Consider the following 18,378-nt stretch of genomic DNA (forward strand, 5'->3'; position numbering starts at 1 on the left):
AGGGGCTCTCACTGGACTTGCTGCAAGTGTGTGTGTGTGTGTTTGTGTGATCATTATCTGTCCTGAGCCTTTTTATAGCTGGCGGGGGGGCTTCGGTGTGGGGGCGTCGCACTCAAAAGTGGAGGCTGGGCTTGTGCTGTATGAAGAGGCTACAATGGGAAAGGGCACCCCGCGTCACAAGGGCACTCACAAAAGGAGAAACCTGTTCACTTTTCAAAATCGGGCCCGCTGACATTAAAGAGGCGAATAATTACGTAATTAAGGGCAGCGCTCGAGGATGCGCTGCAATTATCGGACGAGGGCTATTTCATGTCTTTTACAGTGTACACTCCTTTCTGTAGTTTTCACAAATCAACGCTGTCAAGCTATAAATGAATCTCTCGCCTCGAGAGCGGTACATAAAAAGTGCCATTAGCGTGTATACAAATCGAGTCGGTCAGTTAGAGTCGATTTTAGTGCCTTGCTCAAGGATAGCTCAAAAGCAAACGAGCATCTCTCCAATAACTAGTTGCTGTTTTCACATTTGGTGTACAGCAGGAGTTGAACTGTGACCTTCTGCGCTCTGAAGCTCAACTCCCTACAGACGAGCTACGTCCCATAAGCAGCTGTCATAATGAATCGATTAATCGCCAGGTAATCGATTATCAAATTAATCAACAACTATTTTAATAATTGAGTAAACGTTTGGAGCTTTTTATTTATTTATTTAAAATTGTCCAAATCCTCTGATTCAGCATATCAACAGTAATTGTTTATTGATTTCTGTAGTCCTTCATTTCTGTATCTTCTGTGTTCAATTAACTCATTCAGTGCCATTGACGACTATTGACGTCAAAAATTCATGTTTAACCATTTTTCCATTTCATTTTTTCTGAAAACTTATATTTTTTTATTGTTCATTAATAACATATATAAAATTATCATGCGATTAGGCCTGTCAGGTGATTTTTTTTTTAATTGTAATTAATCACATGACTTCACTAGTTAACTAATGATTAATCACAAATTTTATATCTGTTCTAAATTTACAAGAAATGTTTTTTTCTAGGTTTTCATACTCTTGTTAGCAAAAGTGGATTTTTTTTAATGAATAGAAATAGTTCAAATTATTTTTTTTACGTCTTTAGCCGTCAATGGCACCGAATGAGTTAAAATAAGACATTTGCAAACAAATTTTTTCTACTTTGTAAAACAATGACCGAATCAAGAACATAGTGCAACATCCCTTTTTTAAAACACTATACGAATACGAAGTACAAAATAAACACCAATCACTGGTTAATAAACAGTAATCAGGGGAAAAAAATGCTTTGGTTACGCAGTTTCATGCAAAATTAAAATTAATCCGATTAGTCGATTGAATAATTGAAAGCTTAATCTATTCTAAAAATATTCGATAGTGACAGCACTAGTCCCATACAGGAAATTTGAACCTCAAATTTCTTTACTGTGATGCTAATCACTAGGCCTCTGTGCTGCCCCGGTGTCAATCAATCAATCAATCAATCAATCAATCAATCAATCAATATTATACACTCCTACAGTTGGCTGACCTGAACTTCCTGCAGACCGCCAGCTTGTTATCAACACGCATAGAGTGTTGCACGCATGGTGCATTGACATCACGTTTGCAGGTGTTGCACCAAATTGTCATGTTGATGCTGAAATTGCCAGCTGGGGAAATAAAAACACAAACATTTCCTTTTTAAACAGATAAATCAAAGCATCCAAATATCATTCACTATTCGAGATATTCCGATTAGATTTGACCTAAGCGGTGCTCTTCATCTCCTACCTTTGCGGTCTGATGAGCGTCAGCCACCTGTGTGCGCGTGACTCCCTTTTTTATAGGCTCAAAGCAGAATCCTCTCATCCAAAGGGGGAGGGCAAAAAAACTGAGTGGGATAGTGTTACTTGTTGTGACGATGGCAAACCGCACGAGAGGGTTATATTTAGCGGAGAACCCCCTAAAATAAACTGCACGGATTCCAACTCTTGCACAAAAATTTAACTGAATTTAACGAGCTATAAGATGTTCATTTAAAAAAAATAATAATAATTGATGATTTCTCATTTCATTTTTAAACAAATAACCTGCAATGTCTACATTGGAAGCATGATCAAAAAAAAGAAAGAAAAAAGGAAGCATGCACATGAGGTTTTTCATAAAGTTTTTTTTGGAGCAACAATTGAAGGACTCTGCCTACCCTTTTAAATACGGTTCAGTTTTGATTAATGCTGTCCGAGGTTACACCAACCAGCCTTAACATTATGAAGCCCGCTTGCGCAATATAATGCAATCGTGAAATACACTTCAATAAAAAAATAAAAATAATAATGCTCACTTTTGAATGTACAGCTCTCATTATGATGCAGCACCAACCGCAATTAAAACGGAGTACTTTGTAAATGCAAACATTTGATACAGTTCTATTGGAAGTCATTATATGGCAAGCAGTAATGAAAATGGACGGCTGGTTGGTGTATGTCTTTTTAACTCATTCACTGCCATTGACGGCAATTGACGTCAAAAATCCATTTGAACTATTTCTATTAGTTACATTTTTTTTTCCACTTTTGTTAACAAGAATATGAAAACCTAGATTTTTTTTATTGTACATTTATAATAGATATAAAATGTATGATTAATTGTGAGTTAACTATGGAAGTCATGATTAATTACAATTAAAAATTGTAATCGCCTGACGTGATTTAAAAAAAGAATAAAAGGTTAGTAAAAATTAGGAGCGTCAGGCAATATATTTTTTAATCGTAATTAATTGCATGACTTCACTAGTTAACTCACTGTTCTAAATGTCCAATAACAATTTTTTTCTAGGTTTTCATACTCTTGTTAACAAAAGTGGGGAAAAAATGTTAAACTAATAAAAATGGTAGTGAATGAGTTCTTGACAAAACATCAAATGTGATGCATTCCGTGTTAAGTTGTATAACTGCAACAAGTCAAATTCATTTTGTTATTCTGCCAAATTGCAAAAAAAAAAAGAAAAAGTTATCTCATGACACTTTCCATATAGCGGATATTAGGCGCACGCTCATCACACATTGATGGATACCAGCTGAACCTCTTTGACAGGAAACCCGTTTTCCAAGATTTAGTAAATCACTCGTCATTTGATAATAACAGCAAAAGTCAACTCCTGCTTGCCAAATAGTGAGCCTTTTGAGTATTTTTTGCTTTGGTAAAGCGGTTGCAACGACTCTAATCAAGCTACTTTGGGTCCCGTTTGCCATTTACAGTATAATTGGTCATGTGGCAGGAACTAATAAAACACTGACTGATAAATTGTTGACGTACATGCGCTTTTCACAAAATGTTTATTAAGAATTGATTGGTGATGTTAGGGTTAGGGTGCGTTAGTCACTCAAATTCATCTCCTGATGCAAACGAAAGGTTTTGAAAATGGAACACATTGAGCCTCGTCACATTAAATGAGATTCCAATGTGACTAAAAAACAACTCGCATGTCATTTTATGTGGCCCTTCCTTGAAATGTGATGTTTTTTCAGGCTTCTATCCTCTCGGGGCTCTTTAAATGCCTCTTTTCTCAAATCTCCCAATTTAGCCGCCGCGAGCCGACAACTAGAACTTGAGTGATGGAATCCGAGCGGGACGCGGCGGGACAAGACAAAACAAACCACTCTGAGCAAATCCTCGGTGGGATTCTCAAGGACCGAAGGGACGGTACGAGTCCTGAAGGGAAATTAGAGAGTCATTTGCCCGAGGCTTTCCCCGCATTAACGCCTGCGTCGTGGAGCGAGGAGGGCTCCGGGGCCAGACAGACTAGAGGGACCCGGCAATGCCCCGCTTCCTGTGTTGTGCGGGGCCAGGCGGGACAGGGTGTCTCTACTGCCTCACTTTGAGCTCACCCTCCGTCTGTGGCCTGCACTTTACTGCGGAGATAACGGTGACTTTATAGCTGAGGGCTGCTGACAGACAGGAACACACTGCCAAGCCAGGACACTACTACGGGTAGCAGGGGCAACGACTGGAGCTGGGTTTCACACACTAATGATGGGGGGAAGGACCCCCCCACCCCCCAATGCAGCCGCACGCGTCCGACTGAGGGCGTGTGAGGCGGGGGTGCCCGATGGTGGAGACATTGAGGGCTATCAGACAGACTGGGGGGGGGGGGAGATACAACACTGTGGAGTTGAACAGGAAGCATTAAATTCAGCGGCGAGGGCTTCAAAGTCTTCAAGTGATACAAATTGAGCTGAAACAGGAAAATCCAGTCATGAGTTAAAGCTGCCCCAAGACGTGAGGTTCATTACCTAAATTTAGTGCCGGTATATTTTCAAAAAAGGTTAAATGGCGATGAGTTCCATTAGTGTAACCTTGACAGTGGCGCGTCTGCTGAGAAGGCAACTAAATAACGACTGTAAATAATAGGGGTGGGAATCTTTGAATGATTCCGATTTTTGGGTGTGCGATTCGATTCAGAATCGATTTTTAATTAAGAACGCTTTTTGATTCAAAATGATTTGATTGACAATGATTCTTGCTTCAATCTATAGATGTGCAAGGAATTGTAATGATCTACTCCAGTCGGACTCACTAATGCTAATTAGCACGCTACTCGCCGCACTTTTATCACTCAAAAGAACTGCTCCATACTGGATTTTTTTATTTTTATTGGAATAACTTGATGGTGACTTTTTCCTTCTACTCTCTAATGTGGAACCGCCGCCATTCTAAGTCACTACGTTGCGACATAAATAGCAATGGCAACGTATGTCCAAATAAGGTTTCTACAAAATGTATTGAACGGGAAATTATTTTTGAAAAATGAATCTCATAGTTATGTAAGTAACAACTAAATAAATAATATAGAGCAAACTTGTCAATACAGTCGGAGTTCCTTTTAAGGAAGTTCAATGAGACTTTTAGTCAGTCGCATTCATGAAAGGAGCTCTGTCTCTTCTCTGACACAACCAAATAAATGATGGTTCTGCCTAAAAATTTCCAGAACCATCTTTGAGAGGATATTTAGGTGTACATTTTTGAAAATTAAATCTAAGACATTCTTATATGAACCATAATAGTATCACAATTAATCTTCAAAATAAAGTATAACCTGAAAAACTGAACAATATATGCAAAATGTGTCAGGATAAAAATATTTGATAATGGTGGTTGCATCTTACATCTAAAATAAATAAAATAAATACTTTTCCCAGTTTTGGCTAAAATCTTCAAATGGCTACGAGAGTGCTAAAGAGGAATTTAATCTGTCAGCATTATCATGACGAGTGGTAAAAAAAACAAACTATATATATATAAAAAATATATATTCAGGGTTGGGGAATCCAGGTCTAGAAAGTAAAAACCCCGCCGCAGATTGGCTTTAGCCACAAGTGTTTCTAATTAGGTAAACGAGCACCTGTTGAGTAGACGCACCTGTGGCTAAAGTCAAACCGTTTCAGGGTTTGTTCTCTCTGGACCGGGATTCCCCAGATAAAAGGATGGATAGATTGTTTTGGTTTTTTGTTTTTTTGGGGGGGGGGGGGGGGGGGGGGGATTATATTATTAAAAAAAAAATCACAACAGTATGCCCATTATAACAAAAAGACCCAAAGGGGGAAGCGGAAGCACCGAGGTTGGTTTAAATGCAAAACCTGTCATTTTCAGTTTGACAGTAAACTTAAACTGGGAATAGCATGAAACAACATGGAGGCTCTTTGTTAAAGAATTGTTCACCATCTGCCAAACTTTGAAAGTGAAATGAGTCAAGTTGAAAAACACTGTTAAATTTGGGTCAAAGTCAAAAGTGCCAAGTAAAGACGCCAATAGAAGGAAGGATATGAGGGAAATTAAGGATAACAAGTAAAAGTCATAAATGTACAAGTGACACATGCTTAGGAAAAAAATATTTCGAGAGCTTCAATAAGCTTATGCATATTTGTTTCTTTTCCAATTGATTCCTACAGAATATTGTTCACAACCCTTTAAAAAGTTTGAAATGAGTTAATTTCATCAGAACGACTGAGTTTTTCTTTATACAGTAGTAGTGTGAACTCATTGCACTTTAACCCTTCTGCACCAACACAATTATTTGTAAGCATTCTGTAGAAAATTAGCCAAGCTACTGTTGCTCTAAAAACAGTATTTAGGTTGTACTGTATTGCTATTTTGGAGTGCAGTGAGTGTGGTGGAAAAAAAAAGACAAAAAAAAAAAGACCTACTGTAGTCAAATTGTTTATTACTGACAGTTATAAAGCATATTGCACAGGAAGTCCTGACCATCTATTACAATCTCCCCACAACTGTAAAAAACAAAAAAACAAAAAACAAGTAGGCGAGCATGTATGTGGATAATTGAACACTGAACTTATACTTTCTTCAGTTATTTTAAAAGATTTGTTTGGAAGAAACAAGTGGATACAATACACTACAGTCATTGGTACTACAGTCCGACAGCGTTGGCCATTTTGGAAAGCAAGGCACACCCCTTCAACATCTTTTTTTCAATTGTATCTTAAAGGGTGGATTAAATCACAGCCATTAAAAATAGATTTAAACAAACACACCCGTCATTAGCATCATTAGCGTTGCAATGTCAACCCTGCCTCCTTATCGATGTGTTTTTGTCCCTGAAGAGTTCCATCACCAATCGTCTTTAAACACAAAAAAGGAAGAAGAAAAAACTAAACAAAAAACCCCACCATCAACACACAACAGAAATAGAAATATCAAATTACTGATGGCCATTTGGTGTCAAAATCTTTTTCACTTCTTTTCAGTGCGCACTGACTGGTTGACTGAGGAATATCGTGTGTGGTGTCCATGTGAATAAGTGAACGTGCGTATGTATTTGCGTGAGAGAGTAAGTATTAGATCTTTGCTTTGTGGTCTTCACTTGAGCGTAGATCAGCATAATCTTGTCTCGTTCTCTGACTGTCCTGATATGCTCTAGTGCCGTAATCTGCCGTCTTGAACCTGCAATTTAACGTACACTGATTTGTAAACATTTATGGTGCAGGCCAGTTAAGTCTACACGGCGAGGGGGCCCAGGTTGCCAGTATTGGGTCTTCTTAGAAAGAAAACAGTACAAAGATCATATTGCCTGTGCCGCAAAAGCCTCACAGCACTTCGTCACCTACAAAAGGGTAGCACACTGAGTTGAGGCTGTAAATAAAGACTTGTCACTTGACAACTGAAAACAGTCTTCAACAAATGTATTTTTTCAGTCTGGTCTGACTTAGGTAAAAAAAAGAAAAAAGAAAAATGGCAGTAGGGCAAAGATTCATTCTTATACATACAGCACTGTGCAAAAGTCTTAGCAATGACAATCACGCATGAAAAGAGACGTCTATTTTGTCAAATGTGTGTAAGCGAGCAAAACTACTTACTGGCATGGAGTCTATCAAACAGATAGGAGGTGGCATTGTAATTTTGGGGGCTGGGTGGATCCAATGTATCCGATAGTAAACAACCTAATAATAATAAAAACAAATACACCAAAAAGCACCGCTGGTTCCATATAATTAACAATTTTTTTAATGGAAACATGTTTTCTGTAGTATTTATGTAATAATTCTAAATGTATACCATTTACTAGGGGTGTGAATTGCCTAGTACCTGGCGATTCGATTCGTATCACGATTCAATATCGATTAATGACGATGCGAGTCTATACATTGATTTTTGCGATTTTTTTAAACTCACATTTGGAAAATACTAATCAGTAAACTTGTACATACACACTGTAAAATTTGTATGAAAATGTATTTATTTATCTGAAAATTCAGGCTTATAACTGAGCCACTGCCTTTAACAAACAGGTTGCAGTCTGTTTCATGTATGAGCAGCACTGAAATAAAATATTAAGGCTTAATGTTCAATTAATATAACATTCTTCCATGGTTCCAATGTGTGAATCCCAACCCTAAGTAAGACGTTTTGTTGAATATTCCCATAAAAAATGTATGTTTAAAAATCGATTCGGCCGCATATCGAATCGATTTGAGAATTGCGCACTGTAATATCGCGATATATTGCCGAATCGATTTTTTCTAACACCCCTACTATTTACTGGTTTACAATGTCAAAATGAATGCTGTGAAAAAAAGGTTAAATGAAAACCAAAGTGAGTGACAGCCCCAAGATATTTGTCCTTATCTTGAGAACAAAGAGACTTTAAAAAAAAAAAAAAGGCAAAGGAGAAACTGTTTAGTGATTTCAACTGAAACTGTCACGGTTGTTCAAATATCAACCTACGATTAAAAGTGGATGAAGAACGCTCATTCTAGAGAGTGACATTTTAAGGCAGCCCTTACGCAGTTGTATCATGTCACTTGCACGCTCTCCTGGAGTCCCGAAAAGCAGGTGATGAGGAAAGTGTCTTGAACACCGCGTGGATTGTCAAAAAAGAGCAAGAGCTTGGTGATGCATATTCAACAAAGTGTGCGTCGATGACACACTATGCAATTATATTGTGATTCATGTCTTACGTTTGGCACGGCAAAGCACACTGGTGGTTGGCGGGGAAGCAGGCAAGTAACAAACAGCACAGCCGCATCGTTTTGATGTAGCGACATGGGAAGGTCTCGTTCAAGACTTTGAGATCAGCTTTAGGCGGGAATGAGATGGACTAAGTGGTCACAACTGCCGAATAAAAAAAAATGTCCGTTGAGTTACGGCAGTGGTCGGGTGCTCGCTGGGTGGTGATGAAGCAAGAGCAAAATTCAAGCATTTCAAACAGTCTTTTTTCTTCTTTTTTTTTTTTAAACCAGTACAGCACCCGATAATCAACATCCCTGAACTCAAAAACATAAGTTAACATTTTTTTTTTTTACTGTTTTGTGTTAGTAAATCTGTAATAAAATTCCTAGTGGATAAATAAAGTGAATTTGATTAGTCTATTGACTAGTATCGTTCCGACACAGATGCCGCCCCAATACTGCATTACAACAGTGGTATCGGCATCAGCAAGTACTAACAAGTAACATGCCGATACCGTTATTTCCGACGCTAATATAGGACTTTGGATGCAGCATTTTGTGTCTTGCTTGTGCACGACATTCACTGATGTGTGTGACGTGTTCACTGCGTGCCGAGCCAAGATATCAACCAATGGCAGGGCAGCTTTTTCATGTTGAAAAAAAACAAAACAAAAAACTAGGTATCGGTACGGTATCGGAACAACACTACTATTGACCCATTAGCTGCAAACGGACATGGTACGTGAATACATAAATGTACATTCTGATGACCATTTAAGTCTCCATGTGGAGATTGTGTTCAGATTTGTCTCTCAAAGAAGCTTAGTTGTGTTTGAGGACATCAACAATTAGCTTTCGCACCCCTCCAATTTCTTCCTGTGCTTCGAAGTCTATGATTATCATAGGCTGATTGAATTTTTAACGAGGAAAAAAAAAGAAAAGAAAAAAGAAAAAAAAGAAGAGAGCGGGTGAGCGGGTCTCACCCGTTTTTCTTTTCCTCTTGTGAAACATCCTGAGCATGAAAAAGTCCACTGAGTCCAAACAAGTCCTTTGCGGGACATTTTGGATTAACAAGGTGATTAAATCCAGCACGGATGTGCATTTGACAAAACAGTCCCTCCATGATCAAACTGGATCTGGCAGGAAAAAACAATACAATAATCTGCTTCATACGCAGCTTTATGTCAGCCATGTGGGGAGACGATCGGCCTGCTTATGGTGCTGTTGGTGGTCATGGCAGACAGTTCCCACCTGGACAGAAGAGGAAGTGAGTTAAATGGTTGTAAAAGCGAGAATATGTTGAATACTTTTTTTTTTTTTTAAAGCCTTATCACTTTTATTATACAGTCGTTTTTTCATCAAACCTGACACTCTTGATTGTCACAATCCTTTTCACATTTGCATGAGATTAAATGAGAGCAATATTGAACTCGTATAAGTGTGTCCATCCCTCAATGAAGGAGTGGCGTGACATTATTTGGGTGAGGATGAGGGAAGGCTGTGATGTAACTTGAGAACCAGGAGCAGGGGCTGACAACAGGGTCTCGTACTGACCTGATGACAGGTCAGAGGTTGAGCTCCAGATTGTTATCACTGGCTCTGGTTTCAGAGCCCTCTCAGTGGTTTTGTTCGTTTTTTGGGGTAGTGTGTATGTATTGGAGACGGGAGATTGGCACAGAGGCAGGCGATGCCAACGAGGAGAAACAGGAGTCCCTTGTGACCTCACAACCTCTCTCTCTTTCATAATTTATTATTATTTTTTTTTTATATCCATCCATCCATTTTCCAAATGCGACACGATAATTTATGGATGATTATTTTTCTGTATAGAAGAATGTGCAAACCCAGCCATAATAACATTTAGACCACTTTGATGCAAGAGCTGTCATTCTATGTATATATTTTGGTGAAAAAACAATGTGGCTGCTCTTTAACATTCGTGCTACGACAACAACATTGCGGCTCGTCGACAAAGCTTTGATGGTATTCAATGTAAAACTGCGATATTGATGAACATGTTTCACCTGATTTGTAACTAATTACCCACATCAGACCCCAAACGGATGGGTCACGCAGAGCTTTTTGTCTTATTAACATGAATGCAATCAACCCTTTTGTCAACCTGTAAGTAACTGCTGTCATTTTCGATGCTTGAGGAACAATATCATAGCTTTAATTCGTGAATCATTGAGTGACAGAACAACATGAGCAAAACATGGGAGAATTGATCAAAGATAAGTATCATTATTTTTTTTTAGAAATCATTACAACTAAATAGTGGCAAAGCACAGAACAACAACACGGGCATTTAGAACAGGATGTTTGTCAGACCTGATATCATGTGGGAGGCCCGACTGCTCCAGACTGTACTGAATTACAGCTATTTTGCATAACGTCTTCAAATTAGGACCTGGAATAAAGAAAGGGGGAATGAGTCATAGGATAGTGATACACGTGAATAAGACATTTAGAACAGAGCCACGTCACATCATTAAAAGCAGTTAAGATTATGTTGTGAAAATCACCATGTTCAAGTACAGCTTATACGGTATTCGCCACATAACATGAGGCTTTTGTGAAAACTGAATGATGCAGAAACATAACACAATGTGCAGAGAAAACTCCCACGCCATTCATTGAGAAAAAAATCTAAATGCAACTGAATGAGGTATGACCAATTGCCACACAGAAAAACAAAAACAAAAACTTACATTCACACTGCAGGTCTTAATGCTCAATTCAGATTTTTTTTGAGAAAGCGTTCACGTTACCTATTAATCGCGACCTCGGTCTGTCTGCTGTGTGGACGTAATGCGTCCCCAAAGCGACCCGCATGCGCAGAAGAAGACACAGCGTCACTCACAACGCTGTGTTTGCGGAAGTAAATAGGTATGGTCCAGCATGTCAGGGCCACGGACTTTTAAGTCCGTCGTCGGGGCTCATATATTTTTACCATCTCAAATCTACAGAGGAGTGATGCGGGAGGAGGTAGAAATAATATTTTGTGAAAATGAGGCGAGCCTGTTCGAGCGCATCATCCCCTCCCTAACGATGACGTCACGTCATTGCCGCGCCCGCGCGTAATAAATGAGTCGTCTGCATGGCCAAATTACTAATATCACCACCACAAAATGTCATCTTTATACTTTATACTTTATAAATGCGACTTCAATGTGAACGCAACGCGCCCATAATGTGACTTGCATGCGCAAAGAGCACATGTCGAGTGATGTGCACCCAAAACGAGAGTTTACGGAAATCAATATGGCCCCGACTCGAAGCAACGTTTTCCCTCCAGCCAAGCCGCCGAGGCAAGCGACCTTTATTAACGCTTATGCAAATGTAACTGTGCCTACACGGGCAACTGATTGGTGGGCTGGTGGACTCCTTTCGCGGACGTGTCAGGAGTTGGAAAAAAAGGAGTTGGACTCATGTATCTTGCCTGCATAAATTATGCAAATTAAGCGGTGCGAACGCCCACTCCTGATTGGTGGACTGTTTTCAAATTTGCTCATGTTTGGCTGCTGTCCTCGGCCTCCTCGAGCGTCAGTGTTTACAATCAGAGCAGAAACACGTCCAGCTCATTTTTTCCCCATCTCATAACGCCAGAGTAGCGAGGTTGGAAGAGGTAGAAATATTTTGGGGAAATGAGGAGAGACTCCTCGATATATTTATTTCATTGAAGATGACCTCGCGGCATTGACCAGTGTGATGAACCGTTTGCAGGGCTGAATTTCTACTGTCGCCACAAATGTCAACTTTATGCTTCATTTTTCATGTATGATTAAATTAAAGACAAATAAAAAGTTAACACCGTTACTCAAAACAGCTTTGTATATTCACAGACGTGTCAGTAGCCTCCTTTCCAAGCACTCTGCCGCCCACGCAGAGCGCATATCGGGTTTTTGATGACGTATGAATCGGATGCGTGCGGATGAGCGTTCGCAGTGCAGACGCATCATATACATATCCGATTTATATCTACGTGTAAAAAAAATTAAAAAATAATCTGAATTGTACCGTTCACACCGCATGAAAAAAATCAGATACTTGTGAAAAAAAATCGGAATTGAGCTGCAGTGTGAACGCAAACATAGTTTTTCATTCTAAGTGCACAAGATCAGGTGAGGCCTATTTCTTCATGTGCAGGAAGAAATTTCCTTTTGAATTGTATTTGGTATATTTTAGAGAAGCCTTCAAAAGTGGTAGAGAGGTCCCAGGTATCAGAGCCATAATATGATAAAAAAACAAATAAAAAAAAAACCCCATCAATGACCAATCTATAGTCCAGCAATAACCACCAAACACAAAGCTACTTTACTTAAACGATCTACACATCTGACCACTTCAAGAACAATCTCAATGAGGGTAGGTATACCATAAGAGCTACGTACAGCCACAATCAAACCAAAAGCCGCAACTACTTCAAACACTTCACGCAAGGCCAGATAAGAATTAGAATGCACTAAAATGATGGCGGGAGGAGAGTAAGAAGAATGAAAGGCATAACTCTTGCTCTGAAGCGGAACCTGTCAACCACGGTGAAGGCATCTCTATTGCATGGACACGCATGGCTGACAATGGCATAGGCTTGTTTACAGTATGCGCGATGTGACTGCTCCTATGGTATGAGGAATGTTGTACAAGCAATACCATGTTCAAAATGACATAAACATGATGTAAAGGATGAGTATGAGCTAAAGACTGTGATTCTTAACCACGGGGCAACGGCCAACAGTTTGTGCCACAAGCGCCAGCGAGTGAGCCGCAAAAATACGGTAATTTAAATTTTGCACCTGTGGGCCACGGGCAGCGTATGTTATCAATTATATACATGAGCGGTTGCTGTTGCCAAGGAGCTGCTCAGTTACAATTTAGCTTCAGACTGTGATTTACCTGTATATAGAAGTACAGCAGAAGAAGCACAATATGAAAATCATGAATATGCATTTCAAAAGAAAAATAGAACGGGGGGGAAAAGGTGATACCAAACCATACCAGAAGGCAAAAAAACAATTGTGCTAGTACTCGTGTGTCTCGCGGGATATAGAAACCAAACATCCAGCACTCGTAAGAAAGTCTGTTGAATTTTTCAAGAGAAAAGAAAATGGACCACAGTGTCCAAAAAAGTCCATCGCGGCAATGCCAAGCAGCTCTACAAGTGCTCTGAAAGCCAGCTCGCTTCGTATCGGGCGCCATAACGCAGGAGCTGGTTCTACCTGCAACGGTGCGACGATCGGAACGACGGCTGCAAAGGAGCTGCTAAGCAGAGAGTACATTGCAGCCAGTTATTCTTTGTGTAACCTGGCAAGTTCACCGGTGTCACAAACACCGCTCCGTTGTTGGGGTTTCGCTTAGTGCTGTCAAAAGTTAAAGCGTTAACTGATCAATTGATCATAAAAAAAATGATCGCATTAATCATGAATTAACGCAGATTAATCGCACTTTTAATTTTAAGCATAGATTATCCTTTAGGGTGACAGCGGATGGCTATGTTTAAGGTAGCACAGGTTGTGTTTGAGCAATAAACATAATTTCATGCATTTAAGTAAAGCATTTAATAAATGTTTGCGTATCACATTTAGAATATTTGTTCGGGGTCATTTTTTTCTAATTTTAAATGATGCAAGTAATTAACTGATTAGAAAAAGAGGAGGATGAGCGTGTGCAGTGGATCAAAATTTTTTAAAGACGTCCTCATGACATTACATGTCAAAAGAATTAACACATAACCGATGCTCTTCAAATTTGGCAGGAATTTTTGTTTGATTAAAAAAGCCTTTTTTATTAGGCGATTAATCGTGATTAATCAGAATACCTATGTGGTTAATCTGATTTAAAAAAATAATCATTTGACAGCTCTAGTTTTGTTGCAACAGATCATGTCCAGTTTGCTCTGACAGTGAAGAGAGATGGCTCTCAAGAAGACGAGACCTACATTGCTCCTTTTAACTAAGAAATTAAGTCTTCTCTTCTTTTCTCTTCTCTTACTGAGAGACATTTAACATTTTAACCTGTGAAAGTGAAAGTCAATACAAATCATATTTTCTAAATATGCCGGGCTATTTTGTGCAGGAAACGTTGGGTCCCAAAGGGCAAAAAGGTCATCTAAGATATAAAAAGGAAGATATGATACATCTTTGAGTTGGATACTTCAATGGCAATGGCAAACTTCAGCTTTCAGACATATACACATACAGGTATTCACCAGGATGACCCTTTATTGAAAAATTGGTGAAAAAATTGCACAATTTGAAAGGACCGTCAGATACCTGGAAAATACAAAAAAAATGTTTTTGTAAGTTTTGTTACCCGACTAAGGTTTTGTCATTAACACTGAGTGCCTTGGCAAATTCTTAGACTGGTTCAAAATCTGGCCAGGCAACCATGGCAATCACAGCCTGTCACATTTGCTCATCTTGTCCCACCGTCGCCTGTGACGGCCATTCTCTTTTGTCCAAGGTGGTCCAAAACATGATTGTAGAAGAAATATGATGTAAACTTAGGAGAAGGTGTGAGGACGATATTGGTAAGACTACATTTCTCGGCCATCGTTTCAATGCCAAAAAAGCAGACAATGCCCGTGTACAATTGTATTATCATGTCCGTTTTATTTGGTAATATTTTGTGAAAAGAGATACTCACTGAAATCTAAGATGTAGAGGTCTGAATGATCCATGAGGTCAAATTCATCACCCATTCCTTGCTCAGGGCAGGGACTGCAAACATGATCAAAGACAACAGTTTGTAGTTAACAGCAAAAAAAACAAGACATCAACACAGTCCTGCACCTGCTTTTGCTTTGTCTCGACAAGCCCGAACCAAAGCGGCAAAATATATATTTTCATCCAACTTCATACCATATTTTATCACTACATTATCAAAATAAAGCACAGATGGTTAAAAAAGAAAAAAAAAGGTGAGTTGGTCACCCATCATTCAGCTCTCCTTATCACAACCAGCTTGATTTAAGCCCACAGGAAGTCGAAGCAGTGCAGTAAGACAGGCTGGTCCATGCAGATAGCCTCCCAGACATGTGCTGCCGTTTATATCACTTCACATCTGTTTCCTGCCATGGCAAGACGCACACGCAGGTGCATCACTGCCAAAATATCTTGCCAAGGTCTAAATGCTATTCAACCACTCACACACCCACTTATAAAATCACCTTCATCAAATTGTATAAGAGAATGATTTTACTATAATAATAATAAAAAAAAACAAGTAATGAACAAGTATTGTGAGCCCTAATAAGAGATGCACCATTCTGATACAAATATTGGCTCGCAGACAAAAACAGCTTGATAAGGTGTTTGTGACCATGACATAGGCATCTACTGAGCCATAACAAAGCCACCACACAGTTCCCGCCCTTCTAAAACACTTGTTAACTTAGCACATATACTAAGAAAAATAGCATCATAAATAAAGAATACAGTAAATCCGTGAGGGGCTGCGCAGGTGGGCAGCGGGGGTGGGACGTGGTGTGGGGGTCATAATCTCTGAAAAAACCCACAAAAATATCGAGGTGCAACCCAAGATAAACCCCGTAACGTATGAATTTTGGACCCAAATACAAATCCGCGATATAGTGAAGCGAAGGACCACTGTATACCATCATATAAAATTTAGGGTAGAAAATATTTTTCATCAAATAATTATTAAATAAATTAATAATAACAATAATTTCTGAATGTTTGTTATTCAGTCCACTCGATAAGCTAATTTGATTAAATAAATAATGATAAAACAAACGAATGAAATTAAGATAAAGTTATTGTGCAACTTTCAGACACAGAGACAGACAGACAGACAGACAAACACACACACACACAATAGAGTTCAAATTTCTATTTTGTGCAATGTGCTATAGCTGCTGAAATGATTTTCAAATTTCTCCAACGTGTAACTAATAAAGGTTCTTCTAATATTATAAATATTAATTACATGACTGTAAAATTTTAACCTCATAAGCCCCATCCTCTCAGCTGATGTATGCCGTGACATCATACTTCATTTCTGGTTTCTGGTACTCTGTATCTGCGTACTCTCTCCAATTCCTGTTTGGCAACATTAGCTAGCCAGTCATGGCTCGTAAGTAGCTGGAGCGTTGCAAAAGAGTCTGCACCAAAGCATTCGCCGATACGAACAATGGAAAACAGCAAGGTGAGGGGCAACTGTGCCAATGTGGACGCGCTTTCCATAAAGTTCATTTATTAATTGTCTCGGTGGCCTGACACATTGCTGTCCTTGCATCGGGCTACCGTTTATGTCGGATGCTGGATTCTTTTTTAAAATTTTGATATTATGTGACATATTTTAATTCATTTTGCGATTAGTTTTTAGGTTTTTATATTCAAAGGCACTCTTTTTTTTGTTAAACGAAAGGTTTTTTCAACCATTTTTAGTTGTATTGTTTTGTTAGATATAACCTTGCTGTGTATTCGCCGACTCCCTACACTTTTACCAAATGCAAAAATAGTGGCCAGATTTCACTGCCTGATCACCTGGCACATTTTTACCTTCTATTGAATACATTTATAACGCACATCACTACATTGAAGAGTCTGTCTTGTGATAGAAAAAAGTGGGATCAGTGCATCCCCACTTGGGAGTTGATTAAATTATTTCAGGGTCCCCTCCACCCCTTCCACTCATCAATCTCCATTTCTCTTTCCCGTTGTCTCCGCCATGGAGTCTCCCTTTCGCTGCGTGTTCAGGATGTTGTAAGGGGTTTACGTTCCTAATCTTCCCCAAACAAACATGTTCGAGGCCTAAAGCAGCCAGGAGAGGTGCAGAGCACGAGCACGGTCGTCCCAGAGGGCCAGCTGTGGAAGTCATTACGCCCCCTGCCCCCCCAGGAGGTGATCCACCCAGGCTTATAGGGAGCCTTCAACCGAATACCCTCAACCATCACAGTCCCATCATCGGAAGACTGGTGACTCTTATCTCTGCTTCCCGTCCTTCATATCGGCCTGCTGGCAGTACCATCACTCAAGGGTCATGCAAAAAATGTTCAGGTGCAGTGGGAATGTTGGTGTAGAAAACAGCACCAAAAACTAGATTGATATGTGACATGTTGAAACCAAGTCATAGGCACTGCAAGGAAGACATGAAGAAGAGTATTTGAAGAAGTACGTAACAAACGTATTCTTTATATTCCGATTAGAATGAAACCAATGTATTTACTTTGTATCCAGATTTGCCTAAATTTTTTTACAAAATGGAAAAGTCTCAGTATGTATGTATGTGATTAAAGGGTAGTAATCATTGGACACCCAAGGGTGCACATTTAGCCCCTCTTTCACGACAGGTATCAAGCGCGTCGCAACAAATAAGGAAAAAGACAAGCGGAATGGTTCGGAAAATAAAAATATATTTACGAGCCGGAAATGTTAGCGTTCTGTAGCTCAGACAGCAAAAGCAATTAATGTGACAGTCACCATACGCGCTGTTGGCAGCTCACTTTCTTTCCAACCATCACCTCAGGGTTCTTATAATAGGTCCACTGCCTCGAACCTGTTTCTGAAGGTTATGAAAAGTTGAATATGCCACCATCAGAAACCGAAGTAACTCCACTCGCTCAAGGAAACAATGCAGTGCGGTAGCTTGTCAACAACTCACGCAGCGAGAGCGTGTCAGCCTTGGATGCCGACGCGTGAAAAAAGGTAGAGATAAGCAGATGTCTTAAGAAGAGCAGCAAGAGAAATGACAACTTTACTGCTTGGGAGACAACTTCCTCGCATACTCATGGACAATGTTAGCCTGGGTGTGAAATCCAGCAGCACATGAATGTTTTATTGGTCTTTGTAAAACAAGCTGCAAGAGATCTTAGAAGCAGGGGAAGGAGAAAGGGGGTTGATGGAAGCGGGAAAGTCACAGTGTTTGACTTTATGTGGCGTCCTGGTGTTT

General features: G+C 39.5%; 1 protein-coding gene across 5 annotated transcripts in view; it reads right to left on the minus strand.

The window, feature by feature from the left end:
- Positions 1-6,207: 6,207 nt before the first annotated feature.
- Positions 6,208-18,378, minus strand: part of klhdc3 (kelch domain containing 3) — a 29,095-nt gene continuing 16,924 nt past the window's right edge. For 4 of the 5 annotated variants that reach the window (XM_086093848.1, XM_086093851.1, XM_086093850.1 and 1 more), the window contains 3 exons: positions 15,112-15,185; positions 10,798-10,876; positions 6,208-9,717 (listed from right to left, as the gene is read on the minus strand). In XM_086093848.1, coding sequence (XP_085949974.1) covers positions 9,651-9,717; positions 10,798-10,876; positions 15,112-15,185 — 220 coding nt within the window. In that variant the 3' untranslated portion in view covers positions 6,208-9,650. Of the gene's footprint in view, positions 9,718-10,797; positions 10,877-13,269; positions 13,363-15,111; positions 15,186-18,378 lie in introns of those variants that run through there. The other variant, XM_086093852.1, reaches the window with a different exon arrangement.

The sequence above is a fragment of the Leptonotus elevatus genome, chromosome 13, assembly GCF_054856555.1.
Source record: "Leptonotus elevatus isolate MCC_2025b chromosome 13, RoL_Lele_1.0, whole genome shotgun sequence".
NCBI classification, from domain to species: Eukaryota; Metazoa; Chordata; class Actinopteri; order Syngnathiformes; family Syngnathidae; genus Leptonotus; species Leptonotus elevatus.